The 19,152-nt window shown below is 42.5% G+C and overlaps 1 protein-coding gene across 1 annotated transcript in view; it reads right to left on the minus strand.

The window, feature by feature from the left end:
* Nucleotides 1-19,152, minus strand: part of ACBD6 (acyl-CoA binding domain containing 6) — a 95,886-nt gene that overhangs the window by 32,636 nt on the left and 44,098 nt on the right. Inside the window, exon 6 of the mRNA XM_075096931.1 lies at nt 12,564-12,653. Within this exon, the coding sequence (XP_074953032.1) occupies nt 12,564-12,653 (90 nt within the window). The remainder of the gene's footprint in view (nt 1-12,563; nt 12,654-19,152) is intronic.

The following is a 19,152-nucleotide window of genomic DNA, read 5'->3' on the forward strand; positions in this document are numbered from 1 at the left end:
TATATAATAATACCAAGTATATATAGATACCGAACAGCTGCCTTGTTCACTTGATTCTGTCCATGTGAAGCAAACATCCTGCAGTGGAAAATGAGAGGTGTTTTCCAAAGACAGTTTCAAAGAGGTGTGAGGGTAGAGCAACCATTTATATGCACAGAAATATCAACAGTTGCTCATTACATTAAAACCTGAAAACTAACCAGACACGTCATTTGACCTAGACCTCTAAACCTGAAGAGTGGAGCTCATGAGATCTAAACATTTTTGGCAAGCTGGACATTAACTGATGCCTTAGATTTATGCAGTGTTAATGGGAGGAGCAGGTATGTCAAACTAAGTCACTGGCTGCATCCAAGCTGCGGTTTCCATCTCTCTTCCAAGCTGTGTTGAAGTACATTGGCAGAACAACATCCACCAGGGATGTATCGAATGCTGACCACAGCAGTATTTGTCCTCTGCAAAGAGGATATGAGCAGAACAGTCAAATCTGCATAAACAGCGCATTAATAACAGACTGGGTGAAGATTGCATTTTAATATTGAACTCCAGCTGAAGTACCTACTTATTTCAAAGTTCAGAAAAGCTTCTTTGGTTGCTAGTATTGACAAATATTTCAGTACCCACTGCTATGGAAGGCTGTGTGTATAATGCAATGCCACAGGTCTCAGGCTAGGACCTCATGCTTCTTCCCCTGGCCTAGGAGTTAGGGGATCAGTGTTGTAGTCAACAGTCAAAGTCATACCACTGAGTGTCCATACCCAGGATAACGGCTTGGGAAACCAGCCATTACTAGCACATACGAACTCCTACAAACATAGAGAACATTTTGAGGTTAGAGCAGAGACACTGACTGCTTTTCTGAAGAACAGGCAAGACCACATCTGCCTCTGCTGATTTGTCTCACACTACAAATCTACCTTAATGATTATTCACACTTCCCTCTTTCAACCTTCCTCTCTCCCCTTTATGTAAACATACTATAAATACAGATTTGGCATAAAGCCCATCAATCTACTGCTCAGCTTCCCCCAGTCCTAAATGTCGTTCTCTGGACAAGCTGTGATTTAGCTCCAAGTTCCTGTAAGCCTGAGCGGCTTCTTCCAACCTCCATCAGCACTAATGTGACACATACCCTTGTGTTACCGACGAGAGACCCGTACCTTGAGAAACCAAATCCAGCATGACTCACGTGGACTTCTTTATGGGCATCTTTCTGTGGCTCCCACGAGCCTTTTACAGGTTCTTCGGGGTTTTGGAGGGAACACTGACAAAAGTCACCTTACACTGTACATGCCATAGGACTTTGCCCTGAACAAGACCAAGACCTCTGGCCAGTGTCAGATAATCCGTCACTATAAGCTACTTGTATCCAAGCCAGATATTTATTGCTATTGATCTGCCTGGTCCCAGCGAAAGACTTTTGTTCTCCCAACCCGGGACTTTGACCTCAATTAAGTTATGAATTTCAATCCGATAGACTGTTCCACTTACCCTGCTGCTCTCCCTGACTGGATTAATTAGAATTAGCTAGGCTGGGAGTCACCCCGAGCGCCTCATGGATCATGTTATTTTAATAATAAATAAAGAGACGGCAGCAGCATACAAGGAAGGATTTTGAAAGATTGTTCATCCAAGAGCATCATTCAGAACCTGCCAATACTAATTTCTCTGAGTTTGATTACCTCATTTACTTCTTTTTATTTCTATTCATTAATTGAGTTTTATCCCCCATTACTTCAGCTCCCCAAATGTGCTCTTCCTATAAAGGAACCAGACACACACTTTGCTGTTACAAAGTTTTATTACGGCAGCTCATCAGAAGTATAGTTAGCAGGAATGGAATAGTCATTAAGTATTTAATAATCTAATAGTGCTGAGAAAATACATATATAATGGGGGAGGGGGAAAGGAAAGGGACAAGGCAACCCTGTCTATTGCCATAAAGCGTGCACTGAGGGCTCTTTATACAGATAGTTAATTGGCTGGTGGACAAAACTGAGCATCTTCAAGAAGGTAACATCTAACACTGGAGAAAATGCATATATCCATTAGGATATTTTCTGACATCACAATAATGCCTTTGGAACGAGCCTAAAATGAGTTGAATACCAAAGAAATTTGATTGGCAAGGGGAAGTTTCTGAACTAGTGAGTCGGAGCCTGATAGCTACATTATCCTTATTACTTCTCTTTCCCTATGAAAGCAATTACATACTTGAAGATGTCAGGTTGCCCAGGACTGTACTGAAATGGATTGTCTCGGCCAGCCATGTCACAGACATACTAAGGAGTTATTGACCCATAAATGAACACTTATTTGTCACGCTCATTTTAATGTTTAATTGTCTGGAACCAGAGAAACGGATTTAGATGATGGAAGTTTACCAATACTTCCAACACTGGCATTCAGCTTGCAGATAGCCAACTCCTACCTAACCTGAGAACAAACACAGCAGACAACTTCAACACACCTTCCACCTTCATCTCAGTTCTGGCCTTCATTTTAAGCCTGTCCTGAAAGGGTTTCTTATATTTGTTCCAGCCAAGCTGAGCCTTGTCGTAAAAGGGGGAAAGACCCATTTCAACACAAGATGTCTAAGTTTGAACAGCCAATTGGTCTGTTAGATAAACTAGAAGGTTACTCCAGGGTAGGTTTTACTTGTTTTATTGCAAAAGGGAGCAACTGAGCAGGGAGGATGGCACCAGCCTTTGTTTTCCTACACAGTCAAGCACCACCGAGACCTCTCCTACCCCTCACCAGAGGGGATTCCGTTTCACCTGTATTTCCAAAGGCCTTTTGATACATCCTCTCACCAAAGGCTATTAAATTATACTGTCATAGAGCAAGAGGGAAGGTCTTTGCACTGCTTGATAACTGATTACAAAAATAAAGATTGAATAGGAATAAATGCCCAGTTCACACAATTGCTGGTGATCTCTGAAGTCTCTGAGGGATCTTTGCAAGGGCTTGGGTTGTTCAACCCATACAAATGAAGAGGGTAAGCAGGCTGAGAATGAAGCATCCAAGTCTGTTAATCCAAAAGCTGACTGTAAAATGCTACAAAACGATCTCAGAGTGACAGGGTAAAAAAACTGCAGATGAAATTCAGCACTAATAAACACCAAGTAATGCACATGTGGAGAAACAATCTTTAGTCTTAATCCACAGCGATGGGCTGCGAACCAGCTATTACCTCTGCAGAAACAGATCATGAGTTAAAACAGACAGCTCTATTATAACACCAGCTCAGTATTCAATGGTAGTTCATAAAAGACAAACAACAAGGAGTCATTTGAAAAAAAAAAAAAAAGAGGAAATCAGGAAACTTCATTGTATTGCTTCATTAAACCTCATATTGCACTTACAGCTTGGGCACTGAGAGAAGTGCTACTCCCTTCATGTGAAAGGAAATAAGGAAGAACTAAGACTGATTCAAAGGGTGACAAGAAGGAGCGAAGTTACCAAGCTGCTTCCAAATGGGGTAGGATTAAATAGATTAAAATCCTCAGTCTGAAAAAGAAGTGATCAAGCAGAATCGAGGAGGCCAATAAAGTCAAAAGAAGGACAGAGAAGGTAACTGGGGGAACAATTACTGTTTCTCATTACACAAGAATGATGGGCTCTCACATGAAATGATCGTGGCAAGCGCAAAGCAAATGCACAGTTAAACTGCAGAACTCCCACTGGCATAAAAGGTTGGGAATCCAAGAGGGATGAGAGAAATTTATCAAAGAAAAATCCAGGAGCGCAAAGATAATACCAATGGTTCAGGAAGCCTCCAAGCCACAGACTCTGGGAAAATAGATGAAATTACCACTATATGCTTACCCTACTCTGTCCCCTCAGCATTCACTCTTCCCTGCCGCTGGAGACATGATACGGAGCTAGAAAGACTCCTGCACTAAAAGCTATTCTCATGGATGCAGATGTAAGATGTACAAGTTGAGAGACAGGAACCTCCTAAATTAGCTTTGCCATTTTGAGTGCCATTTTACCTCTTATAATCCACGGAGCCAAGAAACAGCTATGATCAGCCACAAAAATGATCCAAGGGTTGGAGCACCTCTCCTATTAAGACAGGCTGAGAGGGTTGAGGTTGTTCAGCCTGGAGAAGAGAAGGCTGTGTGGAGACCTTATTGCGGCCTTCCAGTGCTTAAAGGGGGGACTATAGGAAGGAAGGGGACAATCTCTTTAGCAAGGACTGTTGTGACAGGACAAGTGGTAATGGTTTTAAACTAAAGGAGGGTAGATTTAGACTGGATATAAGAAAAAAATTTTTTACTATGAGGGTGGTAAAACCCTGGAACAGGTTGCCCGGAGAGGTTGTAGAGGCCCCATCCCTAGAAACATTCCAGGTCAGGCTGGATGCGGCTCTGAGCAACCTGGTCTAGTTGAAGATGTCCCTACTCACTGCAGGGGAATGGACTAGATGACCCTTCCAACCCAAAGCATTCTATAAATCTATGATCACCAAAAATCTTATTTAAAATCTAAACAAAATAAGCATAAAGAGTTATTCCCCAACATCTAAGTGTTAGAACAATTTTATTTAGGATAACTAACAAAAGTACTTTGCACCAAAGACTGCAAATTCAAGATGCCCCAATGCTGCACTCAGAACTAGTTTTCTGTTGGGTTTTGTTGTGTGTGCGGGTTTTTTTAGTTTTGTTTTTTAGAGCAAACTGGAAGAGACAACTGCCAACAACAGATGAATACAAAATTCCATTTGGAAAGTAAAACCAGACTTTCTCATATTGAAAAGTCCTCAGGGAAAAGGTGAGTGGCAGAATTTAACTCCTCCAAAACAAGGAAAGCTTTTTCAAGAGGCTGAACACAAAAAAATAAATATGTTCTAGGAACCATCTCTCCTGAGCAAAGATTGCTTGACAAAGGTTGTTCCTCTGGCAGGGAGAGGTGACACCAAGGTTATAGGAAATGAAGCAAGGCTAGAGACCATTCCTATGGTGATGTGCTCACCTGAAAAACCAGCTGGGCTGCCAGTGGTATCCTGTTTGTGCAGTTAACCAAACACCTTAATGAGGGGCTAAAGCATTTCCAACAATGACTTCAGAAATGACAAGTGTTTTAACACATGCTTATTTCAAAGATGACCCCAAGACCAAGAGACAAAGGGGCATGGGACCATCCCATGTCCTCGGAGGGAGACATTCGAGGTAAGGCTCTTTCCTGCCTCTTCAAAGACACATAAAGAGAGTAGGGAGTAAGATACCTGTTTCTCCTCTGCACCAGAACACAAGACAGCACCGTGGTGCCACCTGCACTGACCTCAAAGCTCACTGCTGCTGGCCTCTGTCTGGTATTGGCAGAGATTGCAGCCACTACACCACAAAACAGCTGTGCTGGTCAGGCATGGAAACAGGCACAAGGCTCCCTGATGCAGAGGGTGGTCACACTCCCTGAGCTAGAACTATGTGCCTACTGCCAGACTGCATTCCTCCTGCACCAGCACTGGCCACGGAAAGTGCCTCCCTCTGCACAACACAGCCCTCAGTACAAGGTGGTGCCCATAAGCCATGCAATCCCACAGCAATCTGCTAAAATGTGCTGCTGCCCTTGGTCCCCAGCTTTAAATCCTGCATTTTGATTACCTTGAAAGCAGCTTTAGATTTTGAGGGTGAAGTAACAGAAACCACTGCTTGTTTCTTCAGGACCAGCTCCTGGATTTCACTTTTCAAACACTGGTTTTGCAGGTAGAGGTTGAAAGGACCGTGTGGACCCTCAAATCACAGCTGGAACAACACAGAAACCTGCAGTTGCTTTCTCGGCTGGGAAGCCTGCTTTGCAGGCAACGCTGCACACTTACTGCCCGAGCAAGGGTGCCAACCACCTTGCTGCACCAGCAATGAAGCAATGATTCATATGTCTACAGGGAGCAGAAGAAACAAAGACTGTACATGTCAAGCTGGAAGATGGGAAGAAACAATGCAAAAAAGCCCAGCCTGCAGAAGCAGAAGGAAACACCTCATCTGTACAACCTACAGTTCGTGTTGATGAGGCTTGAGGTGTCTTCAGAAGCTGAAGAAACCAGGGATAAATCTCTGCATCTCCCAGCATATATTTAGAGCTGCAAATATTTTGCAAATGTTTCTGCTGAAAGGGACATTTCTCCCTGTAGGTAAAATCAGCATCTGCTGAGTGGTGACCATTTAACATTCAACCTGCTGCCAATCTACATTCCACAGAAAGACCCGCAGGAGAGACATGGAGCTGTGCCACTTCTAATAACTGTGTGACTGGCACCATGTCAATGCTTTAATGTAGAAAGCTACCCTCTGTCACTAAGCAGATCTCCTCTTTCTTTTGGCTAATGGCTTTCACACCCATTGGCAACAACGTCAAGACTGAAGGGGTATGAGCCTGCAGAGTCTTCTGAGATCTGCTTGGCAAAGCTGATTACAGAAATATTGAGACAGGGAATTGGGGGGGGGGGGTATAAGGAAAGAAGAAAACTATTGTGGTTAATAATTCTGCTCTCATTGCTTTGCTTTTCATCTTTGTGTAGTGTCCTCATCCATTTGCCACTGCACCTTCCTACTGCAGCAATGGTCAATTCAGCAGTACCTGCGACATTCTTTGCTTGCTGTGAGCATAACTATGCCAAACCCTCTGCAGCAGATCCAGGACAGGGCCCCTCTGGGCTTTATGAGCCAAGCTTTTAGTATATTCAGGGGGAAATTTATACTAGGGACGTTAACTGCAAGGGCACAAGGCTCAGGCATTTTCCTTTTTAATCTCGGCCAGGTTTAGAGAATGGTCATAACAGCAGAGTACTTTGGCAGCTGGCACCCTACCTACGAGCTGACCAGCTTGCAGCAAAGTTGGTGAGCTCCATGGGCACACACATATATTCAGTGGGGAGGGCAAAAGCTGTGTAGATACAGACTGTGGCCTTTGGTCCTCGTTCAGAACAGACAAGATGCCCACACTGATTTCCTCAACATCTCCCTACAGATACAGAAAAATGAAGGCATGACCTATATTCAGTGCACAAGGCAGGGAGGGGATGCATATTTGCTGAGACCAGCTTCATTTTTAAATGTCTACACAACACCTCCAACATGAGGTCCATGCAGAGACTGAAACAGTTCATATTCTTTCTGTGAAATCCAAATGAACAAGGCTGAAAATCAAAAAAAACAGGAAGTGACAAGCAGGCCTGACTTTTCCTTGCTGCTTTTTATCCTATGCAGACACAATCCTTTTAGAGTCAGGCAGGAAAACAGAAAAAACATCCAAATAAAACAAAACCAACAGACCACCAATCTTAGCAATCTTCGACATATCCATAATTTCTACTTTATTTTTAGCTAATGGTGGAAATTAGTCTTTGGATAGTTGATAAAAATCAACCTGTCTCTGCTGGGTTAGTACCATGATCTGTGGCCCAGTACTACTTCTAGTACAATTGATTTTCCTTTTTGGCAACCAATAGGCCAGTCAATAATAATGTTGTTTGAGAAGGATTGAGTCATGAGGGAGATGAACCCTCCCTGCCATTTATTATGTTTGTATTGTCTCCATTTGAAAAGATTTTTTCTTTTTTTTTTTTTTTTTTTCCAGTGAGGATGTGAGTGAAGGTATTACAAGGGGACGGCTACTCCACATCCCTATCTCCAGAAGCCCTCTGACTCAGAAGTGTGTTAGCATGCAAACAGAGAGGAGGGAAATATCTGTCTGCTAGAGGTGCGTGGCAGGGGACTGGGAAAAAAGACAAGCTGGGCGGCAACAACACTCCTCCTGGTACTCTATATGTCTTTTAGGGGAGAGAAAAAAAATAAAAAAAAAAAAATACAGCTAACTCAAAATCACTTACTAACAAGCACGACTTCAGACAGCTGTGCAGCCTTGCGTGAATTGGCACCAAAGAATAACCAACTCTCTCTGCAGACAGCACAGACACTAGATGCTTTTCATTGAAACTACTGGTGTATATGAATGAATAAAACAAAATCCACACATACTAGCAACAGATTTCCTAACCTGATGACTTTTTTTTGGTTCTCAAGTTTCCTTCTCAAACCCCTGAGGGTCCATGGGTGACCATAGAGAACTTGGTGACAAGCAGTTTAAAGTCTCAGTACAACGACCTGCACCTTTACTAGGAAAGTGAAGGGTCAGCAAATAAAAACTGAACATCAGTTGTAGCTTTTTCATCCTTGTAGTCATAATTATAGTACAACTTTAGCATACACAAATAATTACCGTAACACTGATAAACTGATTAATAGAACTGCATGATGTAGTTTAAAAATAATTAAATATTTAGATGAAATTTTAACTCAGCTGCTCTACCACATAGATACGTACACAGCCTTTAGTTATCCTGTGTGTCAAGTGATACAGTTTCACTTACAACAATATTTATTTTAAGACTTGTTCACGTGGCCAGATAGGCTTGAAAAGCTTTTTCAGACTAAACTGATCTGTGGTGACCACTCCAGGATAGTTCCCCGCACATTCCCAAGGGCATGCCCTGAATCCACAGATTATTATTTTGGAGTAAAAAGTACCCACAAATGGCACAAAGTGCAGCCACAGCAAGTCCAGAAGGAGAGTGTATGGTCTACTGTTTTGATATTACAAATGAGAGATGCTATTTGTCCTTCCCTCTCTTACTGGACAATTACTGTACCACTATGCCCTTCATCTTTCTTAAAACGGCACTAGTAATTTGTATACCCGCAGTGCTCCCTGTGTAGGATAAGCTATCACGTGGGGCTTTTGCACCAGAGCACAGAATCCTCCTTGTCAAGCGACCTTACTTGCTTTGCTCTTGCAGGAGAAGGTGACCAGACTTAGACCCTGCCCCAAGAGCACTCTTCCCCTTAGTAGCACTGAAGCAGCACATTGTGCCTAAACTTCCCCCTAAATGCACTGAAAGCTGGTTGAGCAGCACGTCACATCCAGGAGCGGAGCCGAGTTCTGCTGTCTCCTCCACACTGGCACTACACCACCAGATACAGCTGAAGGCAAATAAAGTTCCCGACCAGGTCAGCTCGCTGCTCCTGGCACAGGGAGCCGTGAGGATGCCATGGCACAGCCGCAGAGGAGCGCGGAGCTGGGGTGTGATTCTGCACAGTTTGCATTCAGTGCCTCCCCTGTCCCCAGAAAACCTTTCCAAGGCCAGAGAAAACACTGCAAGAATAAACTCTCCCCATAGGGGAACAAGGTTTTCCTTTGTCACTCATCCTCTGCAAGGAAAACTTAGTCATGTCTTTGTGTATTTTAAAGCTGGAAATGGATATTACAATCATATGGCGGAGCTCCTTCATAGATGCTGTGTTACGAATATGCTCCCTTTCCTTTCACTTCATCACTCAATTAAAAGCCTACATTTTAGGCAAACAGTTCCAGTGGAAGGAGGCTGTTTTCAGACTAAGCCCCAAGCTCTGGGTATTTCCAGCAGAGCTCCAAAATACCATACCACCACCCACTTTGAAATGCCCTCTGGCTCTGAAGATTTAGGTAATTCAATTACACAAATGCCCCTTTTCAGCAAAGTAGAGAAGCCTGTAGCCTTTCTGTATCCCCTTGCCCATGGCAATTGCTTACCACCTCTTTTCAAATGCGCTATTAGAGCTAATTATGAACAATCAGAGAACTCAATGGCCGCAGCTTTTCAGTGACATTAGTGAACCACCCTTTTGAAACTGCAGTACCGCTGTTCAAAACAAAAAGCACAGGCCCGCTGGACCACTGCAGTCCAGGAGCGCGTGGTTATTCCCAGAATTAAAGTGGTTTAGAGCATGCTACAGGAATAAGCAGAGCCAGGTGACCTCTCCTCTTGCTCCCAAGCTGTCTGGTTATCAACAAAAAGCAGTAAATTGGCTCTTGCAGAGCCTCTTGATCCAGAGGCTGCAAGTACTTTGACAATAGATAGTACAAAGATAACTAAAATAAGGCAGCAAAAAGTCACTAAGGCATATCTACAGGCCCCATGAACTGGGATGACTTGCTCCAGGTCACCTAGCAGAGCACCACCCTCACCAACTGCTTAAGGCAGCTAAATCCTTTAGCACACTCCAAGACAGCCAAGATGGAAGAGCATTTATTAAAAAGGTAATGGAAGACAGCATAAATCTGTCATGCTATTTGACTATTTAGAAGCATACTAAAACACAGGCAATTTAGAAAAAAAAATTGGTCTATAACATTTCTCTCCTTCCCTACCTGCTCATATCCCTCATAATCCCTAATTTATTCTTGATCTCTTATGCTGCCTGCATGTAGATACTGCTGCAAAACGGAACGAGATGGAAAAACACCTGAAGACCCGAGTGGTGGCTGGAAATCGCAGAGGCTGCTTGCACACTGGGCTCTGGCAGAGATGCCGCGTGCAGCCTGCAAACGGAACCTCTACCGAGAGCACATCACTCTGAAATAACAGTGCCACTGATTCAAGTCACCAGAGATTCCTTTACACTTAACCCACCATTCTTTATAGCCTACGCATTAACTGATACTGCATTTGGTAATGTATAATAGCAGGCACTGTGGTGTTTATGGCCTGTGAGGCAGCAGAGTTTTTCCCTCTCCTTTTTTCTTCTGGTTGCTCTTAAAATTCCTTCTGCTCTTGCTTTGGATGTGAATTCTTACAGGGTAAAGGTTAAAATAAAAAAAAAAGAGAAATAAACATTATGTCACAAAGTCTTGAAATGTTATTGCAATTTATATATGGCTGAGAATAAAAATGTGCCTGCCTTCTCTGAGAGCACACCTACGTGTGAACAGAGACCTTTATAAAAAATTCTCCTTTATTACCTTGGTAGGTAAAAAAAAAAAAACAACCAAAGATTGATTTTCTTTTTATGGCTATTATTAACCTTTTGTTACTGGCCAAAAATAATCTGGTTAGAAAATGTGCAATACATCAAAAAGAAAAAAAAGAGAAGAAGAATTTAACAGAAAATTAATGTTCAGGGAAAAAAATACCATGACTCCCTTCAGCCTTTTCTTCTAAGAGTCAGACTTTACCTCCAGAGAAATGAGACAAGCATCAAAGAGAAGTGACTTTTCAGACTGCTGTGGCAGTACAGCATCCCAGACAAAACCATCTCCTGGGCTGCCAGGGCGAAGGGCACGGGCAGGTGTCTGCTCCGACTCCTCCCCAGTTTCATTGCAAAGCTGTTCCCATAGGTATCTGACATGTCACTCACCAGCTCTGACTGAAAGGTGACGGTCTAGTCTGACAGTGGGGCACACAGAGCCCCCCATTTGTACTGGCTCCACTGTCCCTCTTCCACGTAAGGAAAAACTCCTACAAAATCCATTACAACTGAAACCCCAAAGGTCTACTCATGAAGATACGTTTCTCACCAGCTACTGTGGAGCCGTGCTTCCTAATATCCATCTCACCAGCAATTCTGCCCAGGCAAGGGCAAGAAAGACTTTTTTTTTTTCACAACTATTTCATGCATGTGTAAATACCAACACAGCGACACGTAGCTTGTTAATGCTACAGGTCTGCTGAGAAGCCTGCAGATTGCAGCTGTACTCAAGGTCCACCTCTAACAAATTCCTGAAGCATCTATCGCAAGGCTGCTTAAGAGCTCACTGGTCAGAGCTAGCAAATTTGTCAGCAGAGGTGTATCTCTGTCCAAATAGGGCAGGAGTACAAAGCCCATAAGTGTCATGCTAGTAAAGAGCAGTCAATCATAATTTGACAGAAATATGTTGGACAATTATTTCTGAACACAATCGCATTTACACAGGTCAACCCTTAATTACAACAAGCTGAAAAAACTAGGAGCATTGAATCATGAGCACAAGCAGGCTCAAGCTGACTGGAATGAACCACTTGCAAAGCAGTTGTGGACCCAGCACAGTTCACAGCCTGGTCTACTAAGCTACCCTAAAACTGCTCCTAGTTAAGCTCAGACATGTGGGCTGCAAACTGCAGTGGCTAAAAAGCTGCTTTATGTTCAATTAAGTCAAACTGTCCTAGAAACGGTGACCCCCAAGGGTGTGAGGTGGGCATGTGGGGATAAGCCGTTCGACTCTGTCCTCAGTCGGCACTGAGATCCTACTTTAGCTGCCACGTGCCCACCACACTGTGACATAAAGCATCCCTCTGCCCCTGCGGGGTGCTCTGCCAAAACCAGGCATTTATTGGATGCTTTTCTGCTAGGCAAAGTGGGGTTCTCTTTCCATTAGTCCAAAGTTCTGCTGAGATTGTAGTGTTACAAAAAATGCATTGGAGAATGTACTTTTTGTAGGAAGCTACCAAGCACCTCGTATGGAGGAAATCCCTCTTGCCATCAGTACCACGAGTCACATTGGAAGCCACAACCAGGTGATGAAAACACTTTATTGCAGGGAGAAGTTTCAGCAGGAACTGAAAAATGCCCCTTAGGACTACATATTTCATGCAGCCAAATCCTGTTATTTTTCCCAGGTTACCTTTTTTGGATGTTCTTCTCTAGTGATAAGTGCTCTGAGAGAACCTGCTATGGAGTTTTGGAGGAATTTAGTTCCATGCAAAACATTTGGTCAGGAGACTATGTAACACATCGATCAAATTCAACTTTTTATTCCTTTCTTACCTGGCTGTTAACATCAGCAGCGTGCTGTAGCAGTTCTGAAACCAGTTCCTTGTGTCCTCTGTCACATGCCCAGTGGAGCAGAGCCCGGCCCTGCAACACCCAGGAGAAAATTAACAAAGCCAGCAAAAAAAAAAAAAACCCAAACCCACAACGAATCACAGTCTTGCTATGAAGTACTAAGTACCGATAACAAAATTAACACAAACTTTTAAAAAAATATCTACACCAATATGATTATGTAACTTACTGTTGCTCCTGATTTGGACTTACAGAATAACACTAGAAATGTTAAAAGCGACCCATAGTTCAATTTTTCATTAACTTAGCATCGAACCCACAAGCCAGCAAAAATTTAGAGGGGAGAAGCAGCAAAGCATGAAAAGCATGAGCCATGACATGATTTGTTTTCCTATATAGATTTGGGATTTTGACACCTTTTACTTTTCTGGGAGCAACAACTTCAACAGTAAGGGTAAGATTTCAATGCTGCCTAAGTCACTCAAATGCCAAGTCCCAAAAAGCTCATTCCTCTGGCAGGTCCAAAACACTCAAGAGATGGGCTCTGCCTCTGCTGCAATGGAAGATTAAAACTGGCATCTGGGCAGGCATCACCCACGACTGTCCCCCCCTCTCAGCTCTGCAACACCAACTGCTGCTTCTGTGCCCCCAGCCCCTCCCAAGCCTCCGTGGTTTTCTTCCCACCCCCTTTCTACAAGTCTCTGCACACCCGAAGTCTCTCTGCATATCTGCCACCACGGGAGGGGATGCAATGGGTGCCGCTCTGATTCTGGGATAGAACAGCCAAACCTGCGAAAGGTAATGCTTGTTTTTGCAACAGGGTATCACAGCAGAGCTGTGGTACGGTTTCATATGGTTTAACAGCCCTGCACTGAGGCTGGAGTGCTTATCTTATTATAACGCAAAAATGCATTCAAAGCAGTAACAGAGCGCTTTGACAAGCAGCTCTAACATATTTTCTATGAACTACAGAAGACTTAATATATCGGCAACTCCAAAGAGAAAGGTAGCTTGAAGTAGTTTGAGATGGAAGGTTTTCTTCTTTGTTTACTTTGTACACTTAGTAAATTAGACTTACTGTTAGTATCAGTCTCTCCTGATTTAGGGTGGCATGTGGCACGCTTGCAGGGGATTCCTTGGAAATCACCCTGCAGAACACTAAGAAATCATCCCCCAAGCTGTGACACTGTCAGACTGACCTGAGTCTTCCAGTATGCTACACAGAACAGTGGCAGACCTTCACAGATGAAATCAGTTAAATTAGCCCCTGCCTGGTTATAAATCTCTCGACAGAGCAGTGGGGAGCAAGGTGAGCAACTAATTTATCTGCTAATAGGAACTGTGAGCCAAATTTCCCGACCACGGTGCCAAGACAGCAGAAGGGGCAGAAGACACCTGCAACTGAAGCTCACGCTGCTTCTGCTGGATAATCTTGGGCAGGGCAGCAAAGGTAGACCATGATTTTGAGTAAGGAAATGCGATCCCAGACACAAGGCATTAAGGTTTTTAACACACTTTTTGACCCAGCAAGTAATTAATTTTTGTAACACATAATTTTAATGTTACACTAATTAACCTTGAATTAGAATGAATTTTCTGACAATGACTTTCTATAGAAGCACTGATGACATCCACGGGCCATTTAATGATTAATGCTCTTGCACTCAACACCACTATCAAGGTCTAAAAAGGGGAAAGAGTAAAACTTAGAACAATTGGTAAACATAGAAAGCTCTTTAATTCAGGTTTAGCATCCTAAACTAATCTCTGGACCGGTAATTACTTAAGACTTAGGATTTCAGTTGGACAAATACCAACTTTTTTTGTGCCACAGATGTTTATTTCAAAAGAAAGAAACACTATTTGCAATATACACAATAGCAATACAATACTTCATCAGGTGATTTCAGTTTATATATGTGTGGAGGAATAATATTGTCATTAATCAAGTGTAATTATTGTGCAATTACACAACAAAATAAAGGCATTTCTATCCTTTTTATCAAAATTCACGTAACAGATTAGTGGTTATATCATCTTGGTTTGCATTTGTCTCTGGACTAGCTGAATCTCATTTTATTGGTGCTGAACTTGACAGAGACCAATAAAGGAAAACCAACAGTTCGGGAGAGAGGGTGCTACCAATTCTGTCAGCTCAGGGGTACTGCAGCACTGTGCAAGCGGTCCCTTCCCGTGACGCTGGAAGCCTGGTTCTGCTGCAAATGTTGCCTTTTTGAACAAGACAAGAAACTGAAGTCTGATCATCTACAGTCATTAAAAATCTCCTTGTGCTTTTTGCAGGAGTATGGATTTCAAGTCTTAGGCCAATTCCACTTTGGGTAATTACACTCTGCTTACCTATATATTTTATCTGCAATTCTAAATGGATACAATATTTTCCAATTAGTGCCTTAAATGGCCCTGCATTGTAATTGTGCACTATTAAAAAGCTGACACGTTCCACCCAAGAAACGTCTGCATCCTTGCAGCACACTACGCCGTAAACACAGGGTGTAAGGGACTTGGAGACTTTCTATGCAAAAGCACACCATTTGATGTGGAAGTAAAAATACCTGCAGAAGAATCTCAACCTACTTACAGTACAACAAAAAGCATTACTAAGAAACTTGCATTTAAAACAAGATAATATGCACTACTGTTTGCATAGTATCAGGCAAATTAAAAAGATCAGGAGTAAAGACAGCTATACAGCTACAAAGTCCACTTGTTTCCCATGTCTTCCTTAAAACTAACCTTAGCAATAAACCAAACTTGAACGGAATGGACAGTCCAGCTCTGTGTATAGCATGGATATTACCTATGCATGTTGAAAAATCCTTTAGTCTGCACAGCTGCTGCTTTATACGAGCATATAACATGTGCTTGTGTTTAAATAACATGGCACAGATCTTAAGAGCCACAGACTGAGCTTTCCCAAAACACTTCCCATATGACTATTTCATTAAGCAGCAAGAAACTCAAAGCAATGCAAAGAATTTCAGATAGGAAAGCACTGCAGTAGTGAGGTCTTGACCAAATGGAATCAAACATCGAGGTACCCCCTCCATGCAATTCAAACACACAACAGTTGTTGCAGAAGTTACCTGAAAGGATGCATTTTCTCCTGCCTTTGAAGTATTTAATAAAAAAAAGCATAAAAATAGCCCCAGTGCACTAACCCTGCCTCTTAAATCTTCTGTGCTTTGCTTGGATAACTGCTGCCAGCTTGGCCAGCTTCTGCAGCAGTTTCTCAAGTCAACAGCACATCAATTTTGCTCAGCTCCAAGTCACAGGGTGTTCACAAACAAAGCACAGGACAGGGATTTGTCTCAGATATACCGAGTCTCAGCAGACAAACGGATGGGAATGATTTTCACATCAATTAACCAGTGCAGAGAAAGAGGAGAACAAAGCCAAACTGAATGGACGTGCTACAATATTAAGCTATACCTCTAGGCACGATGTTTGCAGCTCTAATGGCTGTATAGCAATGAGAGCCACTCTAACTTGTGTCAAGTGTTTTATTATCGGTAATTAAGAGGAGATATATATAACAGCTGCATCCCCCTGTGATAACAAGAACAGTGAACGGAAGGGCTGTTGTTACAATTTTACAGGTAAACTTCGGTTTTGATTTGGAAGTCAATCATTTTCAGATCTCTGCAACATTTGGGGAAGTTTTTCTAATGGGAGTAAGCCTGTACATCCAGAAGTATGTGATCCTTCTTCAAACCCATTTTCCCCCCCGTCCTTTCCTTGGCAAGCTGGCAGCAATTTGGCATTTGCTGTCTCAAAAGCACAAGGATCAGGGACTAAGCGAGCATCATTTCAGACGCCTTTCATTAAAGTTAAGGCAAGGGCTTAAATACTGCACACAGGTAACATGTTTGTTTACTGGGATTTCTCCAACAATTAAAAAAAGAAAACTCTCTATCTACAACTTCCACAGCCCTTGGCACAAATTACAAAAGCAACTCATCTATGCCTTTGAGCAGGTTCTGGTTTGTTAAAAGTTGAAGAAATATTGTTCTCAGAAAGGCAGCAAGCAATCCACACTACCAGGCCGTGCCTGTGGTGACTTCACAGCCACAGTCCATTTCTTATTTCATTAGTCCTGCTGACATGCGTAAGAGAAACAGGTTGTTTTAGTCTGTGCTGCTACTTCTAAGTGAATGCAAGCTGTTCTGTTGAACTCTGGGCAATTTAGATCCAGTAAATGGAAGCATGTACATGATTACTGTCATTAGATTCTTTGTTTAATTCTAAATTGAGGTTTATTATATCTAAACTGTTAGCAGGTATGCTGGCTTGAATGCTGTACGTGGAGATCTTTTTCTTGTGGGGAGAAGACTTGCTTTGAAAGTTGCCAAGTGCTTCTATCTGAACCCCAGGGAATTCCATTGCTGTTTCTGAAATCCTTTTGCTTCAAGTTGGCTTGTCCCTATTTTACATTTTTATTCTTGATTTCTTTTCTCTTTTGCTAACTTATTTCAGATTTGCACAAAATGAGGGGATACAATTAGATACAGTACTGACGCATCACACAGAAATAAAATCTAAACACTTTACAACTTCAGTCAAGTCTTTATTGTACAACGAAAGGCCGAGCCTAGCGTCTTTGCAGTTTAGCACAAGATTATTTGGTGCTTCAGTAGATTTTGTTCCCTAACAAGTTAACTCTTTGTATGTATCCCTGCTGCCATTTTAAATTTATATGCATTTAAATCAAAGGACTGACAGCATGAGTTATGTTCAGAGGGCTAGAAGAAGCATCTTTTGGATATGGCAGGATGTATTTACACAGTAACAGTAAAATAGCTAATAAAAATGACAAGATTATGCTTGCATACACTTCACTGTACCAAAGGCTCGGTCTGGGTTCTCTCTAGTCTAAAATGGGTCCTAAAACTTCAATCAACCTACACGATATTGGAAAATAAGATACCCTCCAGATTGTGAAGAACATTTGGATACCAAACAACGTTGGTAATGGTTTCAGTTCCTTAAGACAACATGAAATAAGTATTTCTTTCAGATTTTTCTCTTCAGTATACTTTTTTTTTTTGGGGGGGGGGGGGGGGGGACGGGGGGGGGACGGACGGGACGGGACACACCAGTTAGAGTCAAGCCTAAGGAAGCCAGCACTTGCCAAAAAAACCCAAACAAACAAATGAAAACCCAGACATTCCTACCTCCCTGTTTGAGCATTTGCTGGGGTAAGCAAAAAGTCACTGAGGTTGTGAGAATTTCATCTATTGGGGACTTCTGCATGAGCGGGAATCTTCCCAGCAGCCCTTCATAGGTAGGCAGGGTCCTCAGCTCCTACTTGTGCTGAAGCAATTCCATATTGTGCAACAGTTACGTGCTAATACCAATTAGTTCAGAAATAAGTCTTCTTACAGCGACTCATGCATAATTCCCAAACAGGACCTCATGTGGCAGTTTTCAGATCTGGTTCTAAACATTTATGTTGTTAGAGCACAAAAAAGTTTCAGCCATCTTTCACCAAATATTTTGATTTAAAAAAACAAAGCAAAAAAAAAATCCACCACCCACCAAAATTTCCTTGGCTGAAAACAAACACATTTGTTGCTTGAACACAAAGGAAGGCATGAGCTTCTGAACCCTGCTAACTACGAAAGAGCATCTTGCCAGTGGAAATGAAGCAATGCTAACATCATGTTATTATACGCTTACTACAAGTGTGTGATTCCAAAAAATGAGCTTTATTAATGAAAGGACTCCAGCTGTATTCTGTGGGACTGCCCTGGACACTTACTACTGTAACCTGTGATTGGCAGGAGAAGGGATGGAACTCTGTATGGCGCTGTTGCAGTGACTGTGTGGCACGTGACAGTTTCAGTTCATTGAATTTATGATGTGAAATTCCAACCCTGATCGTGAACACCCTCCCTCCTCTCCTCTGAAAATTAATTCACATGAATTCCTGATTAATAATAAAAGGCTCTGCCATCAGCATTCAGAGCCCCAGCCGGGGCTGTCATGGCTCAGAGGGCAGAAATCTGCTTAGAGCTACAGGAGAACCCAACTGAATTTGTGGTGTCTCAGTCTATGAATGTGTAAGCACTTCATCTGTTCACCAAAACACAATGTGCTGGAAAGCAGCGGGCAAAAGTAGCTGCACATACGATGGACCATAAGCAGGGCTAGGTGGCAGCATGCAAGCATTGAAACCAAGGCAATAAAGCTGGTACCGCTACATTTCCTGAAGGATGAACAGGAAACTGTCCACACCAGGTGTTTATTTTACTAAGAAAAGGATCAAGCCAATTCACAATTTTAGACACTTATCTTTGTCTTGATGCTCCTGGCAATGCCTGTATTTTCTCTCTATGGGGAAATGGTGTTTTGAGTCTGAAAAGCAGAAGGCTGGACGATGTCACTGTTTTTGTGAAGGTGGAAACCCAGTGTCACTCATTTGCCCTCTACCTGGGAATGCTGTAAAGCTGATGGCATGGCAGAAATCCTACTTCTCCCAAGAACAAAGCTCATCTATCAAAACAGCCATTTCCCTCACTTTCTACTCCTATTTGACCACATTTAGTGTACA

The sequence above is a fragment of the Phalacrocorax aristotelis genome, chromosome 6 (assembly GCF_949628215.1).
Source record: "Phalacrocorax aristotelis chromosome 6, bGulAri2.1, whole genome shotgun sequence".
NCBI lineage: Eukaryota > Metazoa > Chordata > Aves > Suliformes > Phalacrocoracidae > Phalacrocorax > Phalacrocorax aristotelis.